This window comes from Phodopus roborovskii, unplaced genomic scaffold (genome assembly GCF_943737965.1).
Source record: "Phodopus roborovskii unplaced genomic scaffold, PHOROB, whole genome shotgun sequence".
NCBI lineage: Eukaryota > Metazoa > Chordata > Mammalia > Rodentia > Cricetidae > Phodopus > Phodopus roborovskii.
In genome coordinates this window covers 4158908-4185141 of record NW_026126619.1, presented here as the reverse complement: position 1 = coordinate 4185141, position 26234 = coordinate 4158908, and the positions used below count along the sequence as shown (strand labels likewise).

The 26234-nt window shown below is 39.0% G+C and overlaps 1 protein-coding gene across 1 annotated transcript in view; it reads left to right on the top strand.

The window, feature by feature from the left end:
• The first annotated feature begins 272 nt into the window (after positions 1-272).
• The window catches only part of Acss3 (acyl-CoA synthetase short chain family member 3), a 162832-nt gene continuing 136870 nt past the window's right edge, over positions 273-26234 (top strand). Inside the window, exon 1 of the mRNA XM_051206396.1 lies at positions 273-582. Coding sequence (XP_051062353.1) covers positions 287-582 — 296 coding nt within the window. The 5' untranslated portion in view covers positions 273-286. The remainder of the gene's footprint in view (positions 583-26234) is intronic.

Here is a 26234-nt window from a genome sequence, read left to right as displayed (position 1 = left end):
TCACGGGTTGGTAATCCGTGTTAGAGTAGAATCTTAGGGGTGACACAGACACAGTTCGACTTCTGTAGACCCCTGCTCCCGTTCCTCAGTTCCCCGCGACAGCCTGTTGCTTTCCTGGTGGCTCCAGGTCGGTCTTTATCGCGGACTTCAGTTTGTCTTCCAAACTTCTGGGCTTGGGGCTTAGTTCAGAGTTAGTCCCCGCCCCCAGCAGGCTCCCCTAAGGGGCAGTGCCCCAGCCACAGGGCAAGCTATCAGCTGGGCCTGTGGCTGGGAACAGAGAGCAAGGATGAAGCCATCCTGGCTGCAATGTCGCAAAGTTACAGGCGCCGGGACGCTTGGGACGCCCCTGCCAGGGTCCCCTTCAGCAAGAGGAGCCGGTGCAGCCCGAAGGGCTTTGGTGACCAGTCTCGGGGGCCGGGGCTGCAGAGCTCTGGCCACCTGCAGTGGTGGCGAGTATAAGAGCCATTTTGCAGCCTCTGTGACAGACCCTGAGAGGTTCTGGGGCAAAGCTGCTGAACAGATCAGTTGGTACAAGCCCTGGACCAAAACGTTAGAGAGCAGATACCCGCCTTCCACTAGTTGGTGAGTGACCATTTATTTAGTCAATTCCAATATCTCCTAAGGTCTTGGATGTCAAGAGCTGGAAGGCCTTGAATCAGGAATCTGGAGTTCCACTTGGGGGCAGGGGGGTGGAATCAAAATTTAACAAGCCTTCAGCTCTTTCCATTGCTGGTCGGTTTCACTCTCATAGCCGCCCTCCATTCTCCCTTTGGAGCACTTGGTTATCTAGAGCATCCCAGTTTCGCAGCACAGAGATTTACTTGTAGTAGCTCTGCTTGGCAGCAGTGGGGATGTTGAGAGACCAAAGCAAAGGCTTTCCAAAACAAAGGCTTGCCTCATGCCAGGACTGTACCTACTGGGACAGGAGACAAATACAGGGCATGTAACAGGCCAGGGAATTATGGCGGGGAGGAAGAGGGTTGAAGAACAACTTCAGTAAAATGTCACTGAGCAGGGTTTGGAAAGAAGGTTGACATGATCTAATCATCAAAGTCCAGGGGCGTAGAAAACAGCTGGAAGTAACCTTGGCTGTAATTGTGTGGGAGGAGTGGCAAAGGGGACTGGGGTAAGATGGGACTTAAATAGTGGGCCCCACAGCTGGGAGTAGTAGGTTCAGACCCATCAGCCTGCTGTGTCTATGCCACTCAAGCAAAGGTAGCCCAGGGGCAAGGTGATAATAGGCATCTGGGCAGCAAGGATTGCTCCTCTGGAAGTTTCAGTTATACATACTGGCAAACCTTGTTTTCTTATGTCACAATAAACAGAAACACTGTAGAAAACATTGTTTGGCAATCGCCAGTGAGGCCCAGTGAGTGGAAAACTAAGAGGGGATTTCTAGGTGCCTAGCCCTTTAAGGCTATGGTTGCTCCCATCTGCTAATCATTAGGGAAGGTTATTATCTGTAAAATTTGGGAGAACACTCCTTAGATGAGGACAATGCTTTGGTCAAGCTGACATTTAGTCCTTTCTTCTCAGAGCAGAGACTCTGTGAGAAACTGGGCACTGCGCAGGGTCTGTCTCTTCCTGTTTTTGTTTTGAGGGAGTGTGTAGGCGATGTTTCTTCCAAATGTGAGTACCTTGCCCCTCCAATTCAACTGATTTTTCCAGTAGTATTTGATTGATCTGCTTTTGTGTGCTGACATTGAACCTGGCACTAAGTATACAGCAATGAGTGAAAAGCAGTGTTTGTTTTCTAGAACAGCCTGCCTGGGTTCGAGTTCTTCCCCTCCCAGTTCCCGGACTCATAGCCAGGTGACTTCACCTCTTTGTTCGTCATTTTTTTTCTCAAGGTCAACTCATTAGTTTAAGGATTAGCTGATAACAGGACTAAGGCCTAGTGACCCTATGGCTTAGACCCTGTAATTGTTATTGGAGGGAAAACTGCCTTTTTTAAATTTTGTATTATAATCATTATAGGAATAGAAAGTGTTCCTAGTGTCCTTCATGTCACAGCAGAGCTTTGTTCTCAAAGCTCAGTGTTCATATATCTGTCATAAATACTGTCCTCTAATAATCTTTTGTGGCCACCTTTACCTCAAAGCCAATATGCAGAGATTTCAGTTAAGATGGCTCGGTGGGTAAAGATGCTTGATGCTTATATTGGCAGTTTAGGTTCAATCCTAGTGACTCTCGTGGTAGAAGGGGGAACTGACTTCGGAATGTTCCAGCAACAAGCTTCCTCTAATATCTGTTCCCATGATATAGAACACACACAGAGATACACATACATATAGACATACATGCACAGACATACACACACATGAGACACACACAGAGAAGTGCACACACATAAATAAATGAACACATGCAGGCTTGGGCAATAACAGTGGTGTAAGAGAGAGACTGCAGCGAGTCCAGAGAGCTAGTGTGGGTCAGGGAAGACAAAACAGCGAAGAAAGAAAAAAGTGCATATGGTGGCTTAAGATGTGGGATCTCCTTTCAAATAGCCAGTTTTCCTATTTAAACTCCAGTTTTTAGCCTAACTTTTCTCAAAGTCACGCACAGAAAATACTGCTTTTAATGAGAACTTTTGAGAAAAGCCCTTGTATGTGAATAATTTCAATACAGTGCAGATGGTGTTTGCTAATGTGGCTCCTGGTTTGTACCTTAAGGTCTTACTTGCCTCTTCCATGGCATTCTAGATGATCAATAGGAACAATAACATTCTAAGCCTGAATAAGTCCAGAGGTCTGATTCAGTCTTACTAAGACGCTTGGTTGTCAGAGCAGAGTTGAGGAAGGGAGAGAGGGAGGTGGGACACCAGAATTCATTTCCCTTCAGTGGACGGATCCAGTTCGAGTTACTATTACTAATCACAGTGTTGTGTAATCTGTAGCTATTCCTGTTTGGTTAGTGATTTCTGACAATGCCAAACACAAGGAAAGGTGGTTGTTCTATGCCCTACTATATATCTCCGTGGTCTAGGGCAGAATTAGTATATATGTTTAACGATGACAGTCAAATAGCAGATTCTATTGCTGAATTTGAATAGTAAATGACTTGCATGACAGTTTCAGCTCAGATATTCAGCAGAACTAAAGGCAGTAGCTATAGGGAACTGCACTTAGCCAGTTGTAGCTGGTATACCTCTGGCACATGCTCTAATTCCGGTTGACTTCCTGCAAGCCAGGTTCAATTTCTTCTACTACAAGGCCATCTCTTCATTTTCCCGATCATAAACTTTCCTCATTATATGCGGGCTCATCAAAGCACTGGCACATGTGGCATTGCAGACTCGCTTTGGAAATGCCATAAAGTCTCCAGTACCTTATATGCACAGGCATGTCAAAATGGGGCAGAAATCTTAAGGATGACATGCAGACCACACTGGAAGGGAGTGGCCAAATCAAATCTCTAGACCTGTACTCTGAGGTCTCTGAGCAGTAAAGGGCAATATTAAATAAATACTTTAAGCTTGTACTATACCAGCTTTCCTCAGAGTTTGGTCATTTCTTCTTATTATCGATACCTTGGTTTCTGGGTGTTAAAGTCTCTGTTTGAGAGAATCTCATGCCAGAATTTGAGTGACAACTGGAATACCTAGAAAATCTCGTAATTTCTTTAATTTTGGAACACGGTGGTGGATGTTCTGGGTTATCATTTTTTTTTTCCAATGAAGAGACATTGTCCTGCCTATCCTAAAATTGAAATACAAGCATCCCTCTCTGAAGGGATTAGGAAATTGACTTTTGCATTTTGAGTTGTAGTCTGCTTTCTGAGCCATCAATCCATTCCTTTCTATAGATGTACCACAACACAGTTTTATCTTATTCAAACAACACTCAGTAGTAAGATTTCCAGTGTCCGGGGGCCATTGAAGGTGGCTCAGTAGGTAAGCGCACCTGTCACCAAATGTGGTAATATGAGTTCAATCTCAAGGACCCATTTGGTAGGAGGACAGAATCAGCTCTGCAAAGCTGTCCTCTGATTTCCACATGTACATCATGGCATGCTCTACACTCAAAACAAAAACAAACAAGCAAATAACTAAAAAGATTCTTAGAATCTGGATCAGTTCACTTATGTATTATTATAAACGGGAAACAAAAAGACTAAATTTATATTACTAGGAAAGCAATTAATGTAGATTAACATTCCTTTGGTGGAACTAGTGTGAGTTGGAAAGATACAAGATCCATTTCCTGCCCAATTCACAAATGTTTAATCCTGCCAAGCCTTAAACTAGCTCAAAGAACTTAAAGGACATTGATATCTCAGTCACTGTGTCTACACTACGTAGGCAAGGATGGAGAGAAGGTGAAAGGATTCAAGATAAAGCTTGAAGTACATCGTTACACAGCTGTAATGTCAAGGGGGCTGGGTATGGTACTATGTGGGGTGCAGGGGAGCCAAGAAGGGTTTAAGGGGAGTAATAGCCCCTGGGGCTCTAGATCTTTAAGTAGAACTCTGATAGGCAGCAACACATTTTTCCTGTTTCCTAGCAATATGGTAAATCCACAGAGATAAGAAAGTCCCGAGGCCCCTGGAGAATAATAGTTAACAGTGCCCCAGCGGCTCATAGGTTTTGTTTGTTTGTTTGTTTTTTGCTTGTTTGTTTTGCTTTGTTTTGTTTTTCTCTGAGTTGAAAGATCCCCGATTATAGAAGCATGATGGCTTTACAAGGTCTGGAGTAGCTAGCCAGCAGAGACATTTGCCGTGCTGTAAGCTACCTGTCATAGTCAGAGAAGTCTGCAATAACTGTGACTTAGTGAGGCGATGTTTTTCTTTATTTGTGTTTATTAATTTATCCTTTAGTACATGTATAATATAAATTATGACCGTAAGTGTCCCTCTGCCATCTCTTCTCCTTCCCTTTCCCCACACCCACCCATCCGTGTCTCCTCCCAAATCTCCATCCCACTTCCATCATTTAACTTTAGATTCTAGTCTATAAACGTTGCTTTGGGACTCCCTGTGTTTAGCCAAGGCATAGGCATGGAGCTGCCTCCTCGAGGTGTGGTAACACCAGTGACCACATCACTGAAGGCAATGACTTCCCCTCCTCCTGCAGTCCTCAAGTCATTAACCCCCGTCCCTCATCTGTGATGGAATGTTTACTGGCTCAGTCTTGTACCTATGCTGTGCCTGTGTATAAGGTCGGGGCAGCTGTGAGCTCACGAGTGTGGTGGCTATGCCACATTCACAAGACAGCATTTCATTACATCCGGCTTTCACTGTCTTCTTGTGCTATGTTCACTGAACCTGGCAGAGCTTTGAAGGTGGTGATGGTGCTGATGGTGGTGGTAGTGATGCTGATGGTGGTGTGCTTATAATTAGTTTACAGCACTAAAATATTTTGCTATTTTGCCTGAAATTAAAGATTTGGGGAAGAGTTCAGTGTCCGAGCCTCTCTTATAAACAGCCTCAACTCTGCCCCTATGAGACAGAAAGAGAGGGAGAGGGAAAAGGGGAGAGGAGGAAGGGCAGGGGGAGAGGGAAGAGGAGAAAAGGGAGAGAGGGAAGAGAATGGGAGGAAGGGAGGGAGGGGAGAGAGGAAATGGGAGATGAGAGAGAGAGAGAGAAATAGAGAGAGAGAGAGAGTCTTGCTAGGTAACATTTCTCTAACCCTTTAGACTATTGTCCCCATCATAACTGATTGTACCCCTCATATTCTGGTCCCTTTTGGTCACTCATGGTGAGTGTTTTTTATTCACATGGCCTATTAGAATAGAGACTATCTATGCTGGTGGAAGAAATTCACTGTAGACCTAGTTTGACCTTACATGTCAGTAGCTCTTATGTGAGATTGAGAATTATCAACGGAGCCTCGACACGAAACCATGTACCTAGTGAACCCAGGAAAACATAGCAGGAGTGAAAATAGGAGCTTCAGGAGGAGTAAATGAACTCCAGGAAAGGGACCCAGTCATAGTAACATGGATAACTGAGTTAAGTATAGAAGTTCAGGAACTATGACTTAATCTAGAATTTTGAATTTGGGTATGAATTGCAAATAGGCGATGTTCAAACGATTGAAATAATAGAGAGAAGAAAGGGCAGGGAGGGAGGAACTGAGAGATTGGCAGAGGGAAGGAGGGGGAGGGTAAGGTGGGGGAAGGGGGACTGGAGGGTGGACAGGAAGGAGGGAAGAATTAAACTTTGTGGAGAAGTACAAGGCAGAAATAACTATCTGTGGGAATGATGAGACCTATTCAAGAAAGGGAAGAGATTTTAAAACATGTCAAGAGCACAAGAGGCGTTTTAAGAATATGGGATTGCAAGAAATTAGTTATTCCCCCAAGTAATTAGTTAGGACACCTTGAAAATTCAGTGGCTTTTAATCAGGTGATAGCATGGAAAGACTGCCACCAGAGGTGGGGTAGTGTAGCACAGGGAGACCTTCTAGCAAGGTCGTCTTTGACAATGGCAGGAAGGAGAGACAGCTCTTAGAGGTCCTGTCTCAAATGAAGGCTTCTTCACTCCTTGGCCTTTCCCCTCTCCAGTGCGGTAGGCGAAATGTGTGTCTCAAGGCTGAAGTGAAGAAACCATGAATGAAGGAATGCTGTTTATTTTGAAACCCATTGCTTCAGAGCACACTGATTTTGCAAGCTGGACTTTTTGTGCTTTGTTTTTGTTCTTCTCAGTGATAGAATTTCCTGGAAGAAATGGGATAGGAAAACCTACAAAGTGGAATATAGAGCTACTTAGGAGATTCTTAGGGTTTCTTTCTTTCTTTCTTTAATTATTATTATGCCCTGTAATGATTCCAATAAGCTAGATAGCTACGCTAGATGATCCTGACAGAAGGTAAGAGATAGAAAAAAAAAAAAAAGGAGATTAATTTACATAATGTTCTCTAAGTCATGAACAATACAAGACTGTTCATCATGTCTTTTAATTACCGACTTCCTGAGTACTGCAGGGCTAGCCATGCCCATGTGCTTTCTACAAAGGAGGACAGAGATGGTTAGTAACAGTAACTGCTGCAGTGGTCCTGGCCCAGAGCCCAGAATCCTTCTCTACAGGCTGCAGAGGCCCAGTGCCAAATCTTGAACCCTTTAAAGGAGACTTTGGACAGAGAAATTGTTCTACATTAAAGGAAGGTAAAGAGACCTGAACTTCTTGCAACAGGTCATTGAGGATTGGATATCACTTTTGTTGTAATTAACATCTTGAAGGATAATTAAAGAACCTTTAAGGGATTTGAGGGCTATGTGGTTGTTTTATGTCAGTGTGAGTTTCCTGAATTTGATCTTTATATTGTGGCTCCAGAGGAACATCCTTGTTCCGAGCAATTAGGTGATAAATTATTCTGGAGTCATTTGGCATTGTGTGACGAAGTCCTTGGGAAGGAGGCAAGCTCTCTTGCACTTGAAGCTTATCTGTGGGTTTGAGTCTATTGCAAAGCAAAGAAGAATGTTTTACCCTTAGGGTGATCTGTTCTCTCTGATGCACTTTTGTTCGTCAAAACAATTCTGATTGTCGTCAATGTATCTGGGAAATGCAGTCCTTTTTTGTGTGTTTGAAATTTAGGCTTGTATAAAAGGCCCTCCTATTTATAAGATTTTATTTCCCTTTCATATTATGTGTTTGTTATGTGCACAGTTTTCTGAATTATATAAAGACTGCCAAATGACTAGGTTTAATTAACATAAACATTACTTCACACGGGTTTTATCTTTCTCTGGTGGGTTTATATGACATCCACTCTCAGCAATTTTCAAGATAATACTATTTTCAAATGCTGTCAAAATCACTTTTAGTTATAATTTGAAGTGAGAGTTTTTTTTTTTTTCTGAAGATGAGACATGTGCCCCCTTTTGACAAGTTTTAAATTAAGTGGATTTATTCATAGCATTGTGTACTGTACAGGTGCACTTAAATTTTAAAACGACCTGTCTTCAGAGGTATAAATATATTTTAAGAAGGCATGGTCAGCATGAAACAAATCACCTGTTAGAAATAATGTCCCTCCAAATAACCTCATCAGTAAGGACCAGTTTTAAAAGATGGGCCTTATTTTGTATTCTGAAGGTCAGCAACTCAGAATGGGCAGTATCTAATTTTCTCAGCCTGTCACACTCCTGAACCTCTAGGACAGAACAGGGTGAACTGCAGGAATTCGGCAATTACATAGGCAGGGATGGATTGCCTGGCAAATGGCACAATCAATGAACAATGGAAATTCAATCAGCTGTGACTGATCAACTCCCAGGTGCTGGGAGAAAATCCAAACTCTTAGTGCCTCCTGCAAGGCGGATTACTTTTCCTTTATTCTGACCCTGTATTGTTAGCTGGAGAAATTAAAAAGTGTAGTTGGGACTACTTGCTTCTTTTAAATTAAAAAAAAAATTCACTTTTGTAAACAATTCAGAGCCATTGGATAGAAGAGATCATTGCTTTCCACTGTGATGAGTCATTGCAAGAGAACGTGTAGGAGGCTAATGGATCTTTGCAATAAATATATATGAGTACAATAAACTCTGAAAATTATAGTGGTAAGAAGAACATGTGAGAGTGGAATTCAAATCCTTTATCTGAACTGCATAGCAAGAGATTGTTATACTAAGCCTGCTAATTATATTTGCTTTTCCTGGCATTGTTGCTGAATGAGGTAGGTGTATAAAAAGAAGGCAGTGTTCTGATAATACACAAGAAAACTAAAGTACAACAGCTCTAGGTGTGGAAGAGTCCATTTGAAGAAAAACAAAAACAAAACAACCAAAAACCCCAGGCAAATCATAAAAACTTTCAAACAGTAAGCTAGAGAGGGACATGCATGACTTTTAAGTAAGTAACCAAACTTCACATATTTTACTTTACAAAGTAGATACAAAAACAACTAAAATTGTAAGTTGTGGACAATAGAAATACCTTCTGTTGAGATTTAGTTGTTAGAGCAATAATACTTCCCTAGTATAATCTTTTAAGATGTACCTTATGAGTGTATGCATTATTGAAGTAGTACACACACATGCACACACACACAGACATAGGCACACACATGCACTCGTGCACGCACACACATATATATGTATACTTGATAATATTTAAAAGGCAAATTGAGAAATGAAAGAAACAGGAATTCTCAAATCCTCAGTCTTAACTGTAGGTCAATGTAGACACTTGTAAAAATTTACTAGGATGGACTTTCTCCATTGTTGAAGAGACATGAAATCTGTATTATTGATCATTTGCTAAATAACTTTGTGCTAATGAATGCATGGGCACTGAGGACTAAGTCAACGTTTTATCTAATGTCACTTAATATTCTCTCCATCTTCTTTCTTATTTGATTTTCAATCGAGAGCTAAGAACTATTTTAAACTAAATTCCCGGACTCTTAATGCAATCAGTGTGAGATAGAGTTAGGTAATCATACCAGTGGGGATTTCCTAGATATCCTAATTATGGTGGCTAGCACAAAATGAAAGTGAGGGTCATTAAGAATATGTAGAATTCTAGATCAAATCTTTCAACATTGTTTTGTCCCAAATAATTATGAAATGGGAAAATTGTAAGCTGCATATGAGATGTACCTCAATGCTTGATATCTTCCTTTCTCATGTGTTCTTGACTTTAGACTACACAGAGTGTAAGGGGAAGGGTAGGTTTCTGTAGGCAAGTGTAATGGTGTGATTGATGAACTTGAGCTAATGTAATAAGTGGAGAAGGCTTGTCGTGCCAATGCATTGCTATATCTTCAAGCTTATGCCCAACCGAGACAGGTTTGCTGTGGAAGAGCCTGTAGGAGCCAATAAATGTGTAAAAATTAATAGAAGGCTTGCTTTGGGGGATCTACCCAGAACCGCAGTGGAGTAGAATGAATGGCAAACAAATATTTTTTATAATCTATTGAGATTTGACAATTGTTACTATGACAGAACCCGTCTTATTCTTGTTGGTTGAGAGGAAATAATTCATAGCACTGTTAAGTAACTCAATGAATGCAGTTTTAGAAATGCATTAAAGCAGCCGACCTTTGCAGCCACACATGAGCCAGGCCCGATGCTGAGTGCTTCAGCGTGTTCAGTATTATTACAACCATATGATGTAAGAACAGCTTTTGTTCTCTTATACAGGTGCAGAAATGGAGGTAGAGAGATTGCCAGAAGTCTGGCTAAATGTACAAAACAACTAAGAAAGTGGCAAACCTAGGGTTTGAACCCAGACTGGGTTTTGTTTTGTTTTCTTTTTTTTGTTGTTGTTCTAAATATACTATATTGCATCTGTAATAATTTCAATTAATGTTAGGGTTTTTTCTTCTTGTACATGTTCTTCACTGAAATGGGAATCATTCTAATTTATTTGTGTCTATATAATATGTATATATAATATGTATGTGTATAAAAATGAGTGATATAGGAAGAATTAAAAAAATCTGGATTTGTAGTTCAGAAATACTTGATAAATATATTACTTGTGAAATATTATGTACACTCTGATAAAAAAACAAACTATGTTTTACTGGGCACAACTTACCCAAATGTCAGCAGGGAGCTTTGAATCTGCTGACAATTACTGTTCCCTGAGCAGGAAAACGCAGTATTAATCTTCTTCCTAAGAATTCCCCGTTATTTTCTGGCTTAAGGAAAATCTATAATGACCACATTATTCATCATGTGCCATGTGCTTTAATGTTGTTTTTATGAGAAGATGGTGATAAACAGCTTAATTAATTCATCTAATTATGAATATTTGAAAATTTTTCTCTCTTCTGAGCTCTTATTAAAATTCTGGAACTGATAGCACGTTTGTAGTTCTGAAAGTTGATGGTCTGGTTTAATTTTAAATACCTTTATATGTAGTAGTCCTTCTTGCCACCCACCCAATAACTCTTTTTCCATGCTTTTTTCAGCATTTACACGAGGGAAGGATTCAAGCAAGACAGACCTTGATGAATGACATGCTTTGTTAAGTACAGAAATGCATTTCTCAGGGACCTCTTCAGAAGCAGTTGTTTTAAGATCTGTCTGTCTAACAACAATGTATCTTCTATCTATATTTATCATTTGTCTGTCTTATATCATTAATCTATCATCTATTCTCTATCTTTTATCTATATTTATCATCTATTTTCTATCTACCTACCTATCATCTATCATTTTATCTATCATCTACCTATCTCTTAGCTATCTCTCATCTATCATCTATCTTCTAACAATTTTTTTCATATATTTTTTATCTGTCATCTACCTATCTATCTCTCTTGTAAGTTTCTCTATCTATCTATCTATCTATCTATCTATCTATCTATCATCTATCTATCTTTCTATCATTTATCTTTCTGAGCAAGTTGTAGCCTCTGTTACTTTTCTGTTACTCAATCAATATTCTAACAGTTCTGGGGACATGAATGATCCAGAAAAGGTTAAATGCTTCATTTCAGTGTCTTAGAGTCAAAATGAGGAATAGGCTAGCAGGGTCCATAATCGATTGAAAGGGAAACTCACGTGCAATTATTCTCTATTTTGTGCCTGAGTCACCCCTTTCCTTGATGCTGATGTGTTACCTCTCAACCACAGCAGTCATCACACTGTAATTACAACAACAGACAATAGCAAAAGTAGCAATTGCCATGCGCATGTTTTGATCAGGCTCCTTGCTGAGTCTGTGCCTTTGTTTTCTTAGAGCTGACTCATGCATTCCCTTCATTTCGCTTCCTTCTAGTGTGACTAACAATTTTAACCTAAAAATCTCCCGCTGTTATTTCCTAAACAACACACCAATCCCATTACCCTTTGTGCTAGTTACGTCCAAAATACTGATTTTATTTATCTTTATTCAATCAGGAAACATCAGCTGTGTAAGGTCAAGCCTGCTGACATGCTTCTTATATCAGTAATTTAACAAATTAATAGCAGGTACTAGGGTGGCAGATCCGGATTCGGGTATAATTATGATATATACTATTTTTTTTTTTTTTAAAAATCCACACTGTAAAATGTTCATCAGTTGAAATGATCTTAAAAAATGTCTTATATGAATATCTACCTCTTTTATTACATCAGACTGCAACATAAATTACATGCAGATAGTATCTTCATCTTCCATCCAACCAGATTTTCAAATGGCTTATGTACCCTCTGGAAAGGCATCCGAGTGTGAAAGTCATGTCTTCGTCATGGGTTTAAACCCTATTCTGTGTCTATTGGCTCAGTGTCTTACTCATTACCCAGCTGCATTTAAGGTAGAGGGTGTTTTACAATCAACATGTGTTTACATTCACCAAGACCAAAATGTACCTACTACCTAGGGCAGTCTCTCATTTGTGTATCACAGACTAAGTAAGAGCTGAGTATGCAGTGGAAAAAGTAGGTTTGGAAGCAGCAGCTCTGTATCTGTGGCTCACAACCCCTTTGTATTCTGCATATCAGAATAACATAACATCAACTTAGCTCTTAACTGAAATCCTTGTACTTTATCGTGCTAGAGTAGTGATTCTCAACCTTCCTAATGCTGCAACTCTTTAATATAGTTCCTCATGTTGTGATATCTCCCAACCTTAAAATTATTTTTCTTGCTACTTCATAACTGCAATTTTGCTGCTATTATGAATCATAATGTAAAATCCATGCTTTCTAATGGTCTTAGGTGATCCCTGTGAAAGGGTCATTTGCAGAGGGGTCGTGACCCATAGGTTGAGAAGCACTGTCTTAAACTGAAAAAGTGAATTTCCTGTACTCTTGTGTATTTGTGTGTGTGGTTGTGTAAACCCGAATGTGTTCGTGAGTGTGCATTAAAGTCTATAAGATTTAAAGCTTATGCTATGAAAACAACATGTAATTCTTTAATTTCTCAAAGTCATACATGTTAAAAAAAATAACTCAGGCCATTTAGTTAACTTGCTAGTGGTTTCATCATACAGACAACAGATCTAGACTGCAAAATCATCCTGGTTAGGTTGTAAGGTGTATCCGATTCACTTCGTGTCATATTTGACCTGGGGTAATCCTATTTTATCCTTATAATAATATCATAACTTCAAAAATAATTCATGTGTACATCTATGTGCATACATATACTTATGTATTCATATTATCCAGCTTGACATATTTATGAAAGTGTTTTCCTTGGCTCTGTAATTTACTTATTCTTTAATTCTTTTCATCCATTTGTATCCTTCCTTTCCTAAGTTAGTCGTTCACCAAATATTTATCATGTCCTTTTATGAGCCTGGTGGTATCCCAGGTGCTGGATTAAAGTCCAAATAGAGTATACATTTGAAAACAATCTCATATATCAAGGAAAAGAATTTTGTTTATAATAAAGCAGCTTATCAGACAAGCTGTGTAACAAGAGAAGTATATCATGGATGATAGGGGCTATCTAGTCATTAGTCTGTGAAATTATAGGTAATGAAGTCCATTTCATTTTATAAACAACTCTTCTATGAAGTACCTTTGAATGCTGAAGTGTGAATAATGTACGCAGATTCCGTTCTGGTGAGCATTGACTGGTTCCCAGCTAATGAGTCCTTCAGTAGATAAAAGAATCAAGTCATTTTAAGTTTATCCTTCTGGGGAGCCCCTCCTTTTTAGGTAGAGGTGCAAACAAGTAGGAAGGTGAGAAGAGAAAGTAGCAAAAGAGAGAATAAAGGGAAGTAATGGCCTTGGTTAGCACCAGTTGCATAATGAGCTCTTGGATAATTAAGTGGGCTGCACTGTATTCAAGCTTCAAATTGTTAACATGGTAATGGAAAGTGTTTCATTTATGAGCATGGTGTGTGGACAGTGAGCAAACATGTAGCAAAGAGTCATGTCTAGCCTTATTCTCTAATGATTTGGAGGATGAAACTAGGGGGAAAAAGGCAGGATACAGATTTTTTTTTTTTTTACTTTGCTTGGCAATTCAAGTTATGAACAATAATTAATCCAGTTATTATTATAACACTGTTATGTTCGTATCTGTATAAAAGGACATTTCTGTAAGAGGTGGCTGTTGATTAGCATTGTCATGAGGCTTGATTAAAAGGTTTCATAAATATAATCTCTTAGTGTTTACTGTTTATGTTTGACTTAATTCACACTGACATTGATTTACTTAAAATAATCCTGGTTGAGATTTATATCTTTGCCTTTTATTCAATTTTAAATTTAGAATTATTTTAACATTTATGCAGAAAAGCACAAGAAATATAAAAGTGGTTGGAAAAATCCACCATGCTTCAATATAAAAAAAGCAATATATATATATATATATATATATATATATATATATATGGTGTATGTGTTTAATTTTAATTCTAATTATCCTTTTTGTTTGGCTTGTAACTTTTTATCTTGAAGTAACTGTAGACTCAAAAAATAGAAATAGTTCAGATAGGATTATTATACTACCAGCCAACTTTCTTCTTTGGTAACCTTTTAGTAACTAGAGTATGTTATTAAATCTCAATTTGTCTTTGGGAAGAAATTATTCAGTTTTATAGTTTTTATGGAGATCCACCTGTTCTTGCATTCATGTATCTGTACATGTATGCATTATACTTATTTCAAGATGTAGGTTGCAGTATGTTTGCCTCTCTACTGATTCTACAATTATTGGAATTGTATAATTCTGACAGCTAAATTTTCTATTTCTAATTAATTTTTCTATCCCACAAGTTGAATAAGTGTCTATTCCATGGATTTTTAAGACAGTGATCTATGAGTTTAGGGGTATGCCATTAAAAGTCATTTTATGGTATGTTTCTTTAGCAGAAAAATAGTATTAGGTTTTCTCCTTGACCCATGACTTCTCTAGTTGTTTCTATCCATCACCTCTGGATCTTATAATCTTTATGCCTCTTTTTCAGGCATAGCTCCCTGAACCCTGAAGGGAAGGATTTGATGAACATATCCCATTTAGGACCGAGGGTTACAAAGTCTCTGCATATAGTCGAAATATTGGGCCTCTGTGTTAATTCCCATCTACTGCAGACATAAGCTCCTCCGATGAGGGCTGAGAGTTGAGTAAGGCACTGATCTATGGGTGTAGCAATACATTAATCTTTTTCTTGTTGTTGTTATATTCCCTTAGCAGAATAATAGCACTAGGTTTCCCCTTAGGCTTATCCAGTCTCAAGTTCTTGAACCCTTTTGCATTGTCAGATGTGGGTTCCATCTCATGGAGTAGGACAAACATCTAATGCAAAGAAAAAAATTTTAAAAGTAATTGGTTATCCCCATAATCTTTGTGCAACATTATATCTTCTAGACAAGCCACTGTTGTAAATCACAGGGTTTGTCGTAAAGATATTGATGATTATCATTCTCCTTCTGGTAGTCTATGGAGTGCCTTCTAGTACCATGAATGCTAGTCACTAGGAATAAAGCTTCTAGCTATGTGTCAGCTCGATTTCTATGTTTGATAACATAAGGAAGTTCTGTCTTCCACAATAGAGCCTCATGATCAGGTTGTTGAGAACAGTCAATAGCTTCATCTACAGCATGGAATGTTTAGGCATTCTAGTGGCCAGCACTTCATGTTATGACTCATTCCCAACACAGGAGGTTCTACTTTGTGGTTTAAGTTGCCTAGTTGGGACACTGTCTCACCTTTTATTTAGCAACCATTTAAATTACTTATTTTAGGAAGCTTCTACAGTAATAGGTTTTCATATGGTTTTTTAAATGCCCTTAATTGCCCCTTACCATATTCCCCCCCCTTTACTCTTCCCTTCCATCCTCATTCCTAGTTAATCTTCCTTTTCTAGTTTTCCCATTATCTCTCCACAGCATTGTTCTACTTTGCCTTTTTTGAGAAATCCTCTCCTAACCTCTGATACATTCCCTAACTTCTGAGGTTATTCGATTTAGCACATACCAAAAGCTTAAAAGCTAACATCCACACATAAGAGAAAACATATAATATTTCTTGGGGGAGGTCTGGGTTTTTCCCCCTCACTCAGTCATTTGCCTGGAAATTTCATTTTTCCTTAAGAGCTAAGTAATATTCCATTGGATAAATGGAACACATTTTTAGTATGGACTCATTGGTTTGTGGACATCTAGGCTGCTTCAAATTTCAGTCTATTATGAAGAAAGCAGCAATGAGTATGTATGAACAAGTGTCTTTGTAGGAGGGTATAGAGTCAAGTGGCAATATGCCCAAGGTGGTATAGCTTTCTGTAGAGGTAGATCAACTCCCAGCTTCATGGGAACCTCTCCACCCATACTGGTTTCCATAGTGACCATACCAGTTTACACTTCTTCTAGCAATGAATAAATGTTTACCTTTCCTGTGCCTTCTCTAGCTTGTATTTTCATTTACTTTATTAATCATGGCCATTTTGAATGGGGAAAGATGAAATTTCAAAGTAGTTTAAAATTTCATTTTCCTCATGGCTAAGAATGCTGTAAATGTCTTCATGCATTTCTCAGCAATTTGTGTTCCGTGTTTTCAGAACACTCTGCTTAGTTTTGTACACCTTTTTTATGTTTTTAGTTGTGAGCCTAGCCTTTAACGGCTGAGCCATCTCTCCAGCCCTGTACATCTTTTTAAAAAATGGGTTATTTATTTTCTTGATGTTCAGTGCTTTTGTTGTCATCCATTTTTTATCAATTCTGGATACTAAACCTCTATCAGATGTATTACTGGTGAAGAGATTTTTCCACTTTGTAGCCTGCCATTTTGTGTGGGTGACATATCCTTTGGCATGAAGAAGCCTTTTAATTTCATGAGATCCTATTTATTAATTGTTGGTCTTAGCCCCTGTGCTATTGATGTTCTGCTCAGAAAGCCTTGTCCTGTGCCAATGAGTTCAAGACTTTCCCCCATTTCCTCTTCTCTCAGATTTAGGTTATCTGGGCTTACTTTGAGGGCTGTAAAGAGAGCTGAGTCAAAATGTATGAACTAGTTGTTTATTATTAATATTTAGTAACAATGTTTAATATTGTCCAGAAATTAATATTCAAGATAAGTTCTCACCTTCTTTTTACAAAGCATTTAGCTATTACAAAAGCAAGAAGCCATGAAAGAACAGCTATTACTAAGCTTGGAAAAGTCTCTGCATTCTGTCCTGTTTACCTGGATCTTTTTACTATAGACAATGAAACGGATGGCTGTAAAGTTACTTGTGCATCTTTTCCAATTCTAATGTCTTGTTTTAAGGACCAACCACAGAATATTCTATAAGAGTCAAGGGAAACAACCAGAGGCATTTGAAATTGATAGGTCACATTCTTCCTCTTTTATAACAGCTTGCACTCAACATCTCTCTGGACTTCTCTAAGTAATGAGCAGGGTGAGTTAATGAAGTGGGGGTTGCCTCTGGGAGCCTTGGGTACAGCTTGCTTCATCAGAATATTGCATTGCTTTCATGAGCAGCCTGGCCAAAGTGATGATATCTACAGAGACACTGGTATCCTCCCTCTGAATATCACCTTAAAATTTCTCTTTGAATCTTATCTTGGGAGAAGGAAAAACAATCTAAAGACTGGGTCAACTTAGAGTAGGAGCTTGCTCTGAGAAAGAAATTTCCCATAGTTTTGAGTATTGTGAGATCAATTTATAAGAGACTAGAGCTGATCCAATGATGAGAAAGACCACAACTTGAGTGGGGACTGCTTTGTATTTAAAATGCAACCCTATGTCATGACCTTAGAGGTGGATTTATGGGAGGTCTCCCCTGGACCTCTCTCTTCTCTTCCTAGTGGGGACATATTATTGTCTCTTTGTTCCACTTTTCTTTGTTACTTCTCTGCTTAATTGGTCTTAATTTCCAGGGCTCCCACTGACCCTCACAGTCATGGTCCCAATTTTCTTTTCGTGAGTTATTACCTTAGCAGGAATCTGCACGTTTGTCAGTAGAACATTTATTTCCATCTCTATAAGCCTGCCTCTTCTCACTCCCCCTTCTTAAACAGAACATTATAACAACATAGAAATGATTTTGGCTCCTCTTTTTGGCCATTGTATGCTTTTTTAAAAATTCTTTCTTTTCCCTATTCCCTTCTTCTTCCCTCGTTGTGTCATGATTCTTGCTATCACTGGGATTAAATACAAGGAGGCATCTTCCTCCTCCTCCAACAAAGACCAGTCAATAATGAGCAACTTAAGTTGCCATCACACCATTTTCTATTTCTCTATAGTGTCCTGCAATTTTTTGCAGGGCACCAACTTGGAGCCTCTGTGGTACCCTGAGTGGTAGGTGTGATTTTCTAATAACTTGTTCTAATTTGGAATCTACCCATTGTGACCTACTCATGACTTATTCTTTTTTTGAGTTAGTAGGGAGAGGACCCCTGTGTCTAACATGTTATACATGTTATCATGGAAAGACTGACTGAAGGAAGATATTTACTTGTGTATAAGAAAGCTACTATGTTCATTTACCTTATATTTCATTTTAATAAACAAGTAATTTAATATTTAATTGTATTTGGTCTTTTTATTTACTTCTGACTCTTAATATCAAGTTAGCGATAATTTCTCTCTTCCACATTTAGCTAAATCTTCTTTTCACTTCAGTTCTCAGATTGTTCCTACGTTTATTTGTAGAATGCAAATGAAACAGGATACATTTGTGTCCTCGCCTTCTCTAAACTCACTGTCAGGCATGACTCACAGCCTGAGAATCTCGAAGATCATCCATTCATGCCTTTTCTCTTCATTGGCAGTGGATTCAGTTCAGATAACGGGTATTGATTTCCTGAAAGCCTTTCTTTCTGTTCCTTTTACTTTTGGATGCACTGTTCACCATTGGCAATTCATTCAGTTTTAATCTGATATGACCCGGCTGAGGTCATGATATGATCTGGCGGATGTGTGAGATGTCCTTTCATGCTGAAGTGGTCCAGTCCATGCTCAGAACTTGTGTGATGGGGTCTGACGATAGATACTCATGTGAGGAGGATAGGAATAAAGCATATCTATCTGCACTGGGCTGCTTTGTTCAAATAATTATCTGCCTTTCAAAGGGAAGCGCTTTCTAAACAATTTCACACAAACAATATCCCTAGTGGTTAAATTAACATAAAGTTATTACTCTGCTCCAAGTAAGCAATTACCCAATTTGGAGGGTTTCCTGGAACAGCCAGTTGATACTGCCCAAAGCCAAGTGTCTGCAATTTAGATGGGATGACACTGTGTGAATAGAGCAACATGATGCCCTCTCAAATCTGCTTAAAACACTCTCTGTTTGTGGGTAATAGTAGTCTTTTGAGCTAGCCTTTGTCTCTGTTGAGCATCAAACTTTACCTCATGAGACTCCTTTCCTGTTTGTGTTAAATGTGTCAGAAGAGTACTGTTTAATTTCTATTCATTGACATTTGTAGGGCTTACTTTTAAAAAAATCAGTGTTGAGTGTTTCCTGCAGCCAGTCCTCATTTGCTTGTCTCTGGCCTCTGCTTGTAAGAGCTAAGAATCTAGCAGGACATGACAATTATCCAAATAAGCACTCAGATAAAATGATGTCCAAATAAAACGAGAACCACACTCAGAGCATTGCTTTGACCTCTATGAGCCTTCCTGTAAAATGGGGAGACCCTTGTCTACCAGAAGTGATGTTATATACAAGTGTTGTTATATAATGCACACAGAAATTGTAAAACCCCGAACCTTACACATTGACAGCTTTAATAGAATGGTTGTTTCTCCTCTACTTCAAAACTATTTCTTTTTATCCTTGTTCCTGGTCTAAAAAGCACACATCGGTTGACATTTGCAGATCCTAAACCCTCTGTCTCTTTGGTAGTCACCTTCTTTATACTTGTAATTCCTTTTGACTTGACTTCTTCGTAGCCATTCTTTTACTCCTTAGTATGACGGTCTATGCTGGTCAATAGATCCTTCCAGGTCTCATTTCTTGTGTAGCTATCAAGTCTTATCGTTGCACAGCTCAAATCCATTTTAGAACAGATTTTTCCCTGCTTCAAATCCTTTGTTGATATTCTGTGTCAATAGAGTGCTCAGGCTTTGGGGAGGAAGCTCACACATGTATTTCCTGCCCTTGGATGAGTACCCCAGTTTCAAACAACTCCTCTGCTTCAATATCACTAAAGGGCTTGGCTTTCCCAAAGAGAATGGGTTCCATAAAGCCCACTGGGGATAAACCCCAATCCCACTGCCAGGGGCCCCATAGACTGCCCAAGCCACACAACTCTCACTCACATTCAGGGGGGGTCTAGTTTGGTCCTATGCAGGCTCCCTGTTGTCACTCCAGAGTCAGTGAATTCCCACTAGCTCAGGTCAGCTGTTTCTGTGGGTACCTACAAAATAGTCTTGATAACTTTGCTCATGTGATCACTCCTCCCTGTCTTCAACTGAACTCACGGAGCTTGGCCCAGGGGGATCTCTGCATCTGCTTCCATCAGTTGCTGGATAAGCTTCTGTGGTGATAATTCAGGTAGTCATTAATCTGATTGCAGGTAATCTTGTCTTACTTGACTTTGCCACTAAAAACAAACCATACCATTAATTTTTCAGTCCCTCTCTCTTTAGTATTCCAACTTTCAATTTCTTTTACTGGGGACTAGGCAATGGAATTATACCCAAAGAGATGTTAGGACAGCCCACTTTCTTAAATATCCTAACTTTTAGGTTCTCAAGTTCCACTTTAGTTCCCATCCAGTACCATTCCATCTGTGACAATGGGGCAGCACCATCACTTCTCTATCTAGAGTAGCCTCCCAAAGAGCCTCAACATTCACCTGTTGCTTCATTCAATGGTTGATTTCTTCAGAACCAGGGAAACGGTACTTTCTTGATATCTCCTGTAACTGTGATGTTCCATAAAAATTAAATAAAAATTTAACTTCACTCTTCTGTTGTATTTGCTAAGTGTGAGCATTGTGCTGGTCACTTGATAAGTTGGTAGATAAGTTGCTGTGCTTGAGGAAACCTGTCTGTCTTGCTCTGGACGGTAATCTGTAGGTACCTGGGCCTTTAATGAGTGGATGGGAGAGCACAGTAAATCAAAGCCTACTGACTAGAATGCCACAGGCTACACTGTGCAGCTATACCAAGTTTTGTTTTTTATAAAGTAGGATGGTGCCATGGAATTGTTCCGTTCAGCTTTCCGTAGCAGGGTAATTAATGCAACAACTCAAATGCTATCATTTCTGCCTTCATTCAGAAGGCAGTATTTTTAGGGTTAGGATTAGATTATCCTTTAAAATACTTGAATAATAAATACAGACTTAAATAGCTTGGAGCACGGGGAATCTGGAAATTAGGGATGCCGGGAAATTGGTGTGGACATGGGGCTACGGGACTGCTGTTATTGTAGCTTCTCCTTGAGCCCATAGGTGAAGATCATGCAGCTTAGCAGGCACACCCACCCCATCAAAACCACTTCCAATCCCAGCTCATCTTCGTCAACTTAGTGAAGTGTGTAGAACAAACACACACTGCTGCCTGCCTCATTTTTATGAACAAGGACGAAATCAAATACAGGCTGAAATAAAGTCATGTTTAGGAAATACCAGATTAGCCAGAGCAAAGAACATAAGAGTCAATCCCAAGCATGATTTCTATATGACAGGCTGAGTTCAAGCCTTTGTGCTAGTTATAAGTACAAAGGGGTAGTGAATAAGGACAAACGGATGCTAGAAAACTGCCCAGTTAGAAGCCCAGAAAAGGGGGGCTAGAAAGGTGGTTCATCTGTTAACAACTAGCTGTTCTTGTAAAGACATAGATTCTGCTCCTAGCACCCACATGGATGCTCACACCTGCTTGTAACTCAGTTCCAGAAATCTGATTCCCTCTTCTGACATCCACAGCTATGAGACACACATGCAGCATTCATACATATATGCACAGAAACACTCACACCCATATGATAATTTTAAAAAGGTTTTAAAGAAAGAGCCCAGATCCTTGAAGACACAGGGCATCACACCTTTCTGCAGGTAACACAGGCTTGCACTACCTGAGATTTCCCTTGTGTCATTGAGTGTGTAATGAATTCCTCTTAAAGTATAAAGTATTACAACTGAAAGCTTCTTAAACTTGGCCAAACTGATACACTTGAAAACTCCTGTATTTTGAATAGAGAAAGCTTCACTGCAAGAAACAAAACCACCTCCTGATGGGAGATGCCATTATGTATATATATGTTTCTCATACTGGTTAATAATAAAGCACTGTTGGCCAATAGGAAAGGAAGATAGGAGGGACTAGGAGACAAGGAGGAAATAGGAAGTAGGAAGGAGGAGTCAAGATGGAGAGTCTGAAGAAAGCAGTATGCCTCCGGCTCCCCGGTAAGAGAAGGCCATGTGAAAATACATAGATCAGCAGAAATGGGTAAATAATTAAAGGCAGAGCTAGCCGATAAGAAACAAGTAACCGGGCCAACAGTATTGTATCAAATACAGAATCTCTGTGCATTATTTGGGGCTGGCGTGGCGGTGGAACAAGAGCAGGACAAGACCAGCGGTGGCGGGCGGAAAAACCATACTTGATACAACCTCCAAATCTTCCTGGTTTAAAATCGCTAATGCACAGCTCATTTATCCTCAAGTTTATCTCTGGTTATGGAGAGCTTTCTGTCTGTCACTCATCCTCACTGGGAGACTGGTTGGGGACACAGCTGGCCTCTCTTTACTCCCACAGCACTCTATATCACATCTTTGCATCAATCCAGTAAGAGGAATTACATCTCATTATTTTAATGTTCATTTTCCTTATTGTGGCCAAAACAGGACAATCGTATTTTATGCTCAAGATCTGTTAGTGTTGTTCTCAATACACATTGTTTAGGGGTTCTGTTTTTATAATTAATTTATTTATATAGCTGCTATAAATACTAGTGAAGCTGCAAATATATCCTTCCTCATAAAATTTAAATATTTTTCCTCAACCTCAGCCTGTATGTATATATGTATGTATGTATGCATGCATGTATCTGTCTATTACCTATCTGTCCAATTTATCTACTTCTCTAATATTTTTAGTTATCTATCACATCTATGTATATGTTCACATGAGTGTCAAAATGCAGAGTTGAGTGATGTATTTCAGAATCTTAGTAAAACTTACCTTCACTCATCAGTGAATGTGTGTCTTCATGACTAAACCCTTTTTTCTATGATCATTTGAGAGAAAGAAAGGTTTCAGATGACCATGTGGCATTTGTGTTACTTTTATTTCTAATCTATATATGTTAGATATTAATATTAATTCAGAAACTCCTGAAAATCATGAAGTCCTGTTCTACGCATGTAAACGTTTTTATATTAGCATAATATGATATGTGTGTGAGCACACATGTGTGTTCATGTGTATGTCTGTGTGCACGTACATTGGAGAAGGAGTCAGTTGTCCTTAACCATTTACCCAAAACCCATCTGTCTGATTTTGGAATTATTTTAGAGGATCATTGAGATGAAGCCCTTTTTTGTAGCATTTTGAACATTTTTTTCTGTTTTAAAACAATAATAACATATACATTTCTATGGGAATAGTTTTGTAGTGTATGGTATTGGTTCTACCACACATCATGAAATTTGGATTTGACAATTTTTCTACCTCTTACTTTATATATACAAAAAGTTACCTCTGATCTGAACTAGCGGTGTCTCCATTATTAGTTATGTCACTGTTATTAGTAATTCACATTTACCTCCTTGCTACAGAAAAACCTAGCATCTTAGGCATGTCAGATAAACATGGTAATACCAAGCCATACTTTCTAGTTGACATTAATTTAGTTTGTTTTTTGCTTTTTGACTATTCAGTTTTACCATGAAGTGCATTCAAATTTCTGTCAAAGAAGTTCATGGGCGGTAATTATGTATCATAATGGACATGAAAGTTTCCTTTCTTTCTTTAGCAGACTTGAAAACTGACTCAGTGGAGAGAGAGAGAGAGAGAGAGAGAGAGAGAGAGAGAGAGAGAGAGAGAGAGAGAGAGAGAGAGCAATTCCTAAATCTCTACTGACAGAACATTCTAGTAGTAGCTGGTTTGAAAATTTTATATTGCTAAAAAGACTTTGGTGTTTTTATGGTGCTAATGCTTGGGAAGAAAAGAGGGCCAAGACTGAATAAAGAGCTTAAGAATTATTTATAAAATGTTGCCTGGGCTTTTTGGGCTTTGGTGGCACACGTCTTTAATCTCAGCACTCCGGAGACAGAGGTAGGCAGATCTCTGTGAGTTCAAGGCCAGCCTGGTCTACAGAGCGAGTTCCAGAGAAACCTTGTCTCAAAAAAAAAGGGGGGGGAGGATGATTAGAGATGTCATTCTGTATATGTTTCTCATACTGGTTAATGAATAAAGCACTGTTGGCCAATAGGAAAGCAAGATAGGAGGGACTAGGAGACAAGGAGGAAAGAGGAAGTAGTAAGGAGGAGTCAGGATGGAGAGACTGGAGAGAACAGAACCGCCATTCCTCCACTCTTGGTAAGCCAATGTGGAAATACATAGAAATGGGTTAATAATTAAGACAGAGCTAGCCGATAAGAAACTAGCACCTGGCCAAAAGATTGTATCAAATACAGAGTCTCTGTGTATTATTTGGGGATGGCGCGGCAGCAGGACAAGACCAGGCAATGGGAGGAAAAACCTTACTTCTTATAGGAGGATACTTAGAAAACTACCTATCAACATGTAAAACAATTGTTTCCACACATATGTGTGTGTACATACATGTATACCGTAAATATAATTCATAGGTGGCATGTAACATATAATGGGTATTATGTACAAGTTGAGTCTTTTCCATATGAATAAACAGAAGGGCATTTGGATTTATATACTGTATAAAATAAGAAGCATAGTGTATGAATTATCTTAGGGAAAAGCCACAGAAGAAGTGATGAAATTGTTTACTATATGCAATTTTAAAACACTTTTGGGTTAGACACAAGTTAAAACAAATGAATATGCTAAAAAATATGGAGCGATGTCAAATGTAAGCTCAGTATTCTATAGAAAGTGCGTTCAAAAATCTCTATGTTGATGTAGTTCAGGCTGGTAACCATGAAAATAATTAAAGTTATCTTTAAATTTTTGTATTGATAGAAATTGAGCATAAGCTGTATATGTAGGAATTTGATGAAGCAATCATGCAGGTAATACTGATGGTGGTGTAAACCAATTCGACATTTCCAGAAAGCAATCTGATTATCTGACTTTAATGTGTGTATACATATGCTAAACTGTAGGACTACAACCAGAAACTATAATTTGAAATAAACAATATGGCTAATATTTCTCTCCAGTATACTCCATCCAAAGATAGTTTTCAGTAATAATAATTTCATTAAAGGCAATTTTCAGCCACAAGTTTTAGCTTTATCATGGAATAGATAGTGATTGAATAGAATATTATGTCATCACTCAACATGCTCTTTCTTTCTCCTTTTTATTAAATATTTTTTCATATTACATACCAACCCCGATCGATTCTCCCTTCCTCCCCTTTGCCTGCCTCCCATCCTCCCCCTTCTTATCTTCCATCCACTCCTCAGAAGGGTAAAACTTCCCTGGGGAGTCAACAAGGTCTGGCATGCAAAGTTGAGGCAGGACCAAGCTCCTTCCTGGTGTATCAAGGCTGAAGCAGGTATCCCACCATAGGGAATGGGCTCCAAAAGGCCAGTTCATGCAAAGAGAGTAAGTACTGGTCCCATTGCCACCACCCACCCAACAGGAAATGTCAAACCTCTGGGGAAACTCAAGGTACAATGCTAAATACAGAGTCAAAGTAATAACTCATATGTACAATGTGCCATATTTACACTTTGAAAGGCAATCAAAGTTTTGGAACATAAGTTATTTTTATAATCTGCAGAGACTCTCATTAAAAATCTACCCAGGGACTTAGAAGTGGCGGGAGACAGACGGCAAGTAAATTTTCAATTGACCTTTACCGGCATGATTTGATTTAAAGAGAAGTAAGCATCTTGTCACAGTAGAATAATCGAATCTTTGAGCTCAGTGGTCCTCTCTGTTCCCTTGATCCTGTCGTCCCCAGTATATCCATCTGTGTGTTAGGCCAGTTTGTGTTGCTGGATTCGCTAGCTCTAACTCCTAAGAGCCATGGCGCTTTGCTCACTCCTGCAACACAGTTATACCGAGCATTGCTAGTGCGTCCTTCTCCATCTTTGGATCTCCTTCCTAACTGCCCTCAAGGGCATTATTCTCTCCTAAATTTCTTTAAGCATATTCTTAAAAGGGAAAACTGTAGAGTGTGCTAATAATGTAAACCTCAATCTATTCGCAAGTTGTGAACAATGACAAAAACTAAAATTCTGTGAACATTATTGTAAAAGCCATATAACGGTGAAGGGCTCAGTTTTGTTTGTATATAAAAT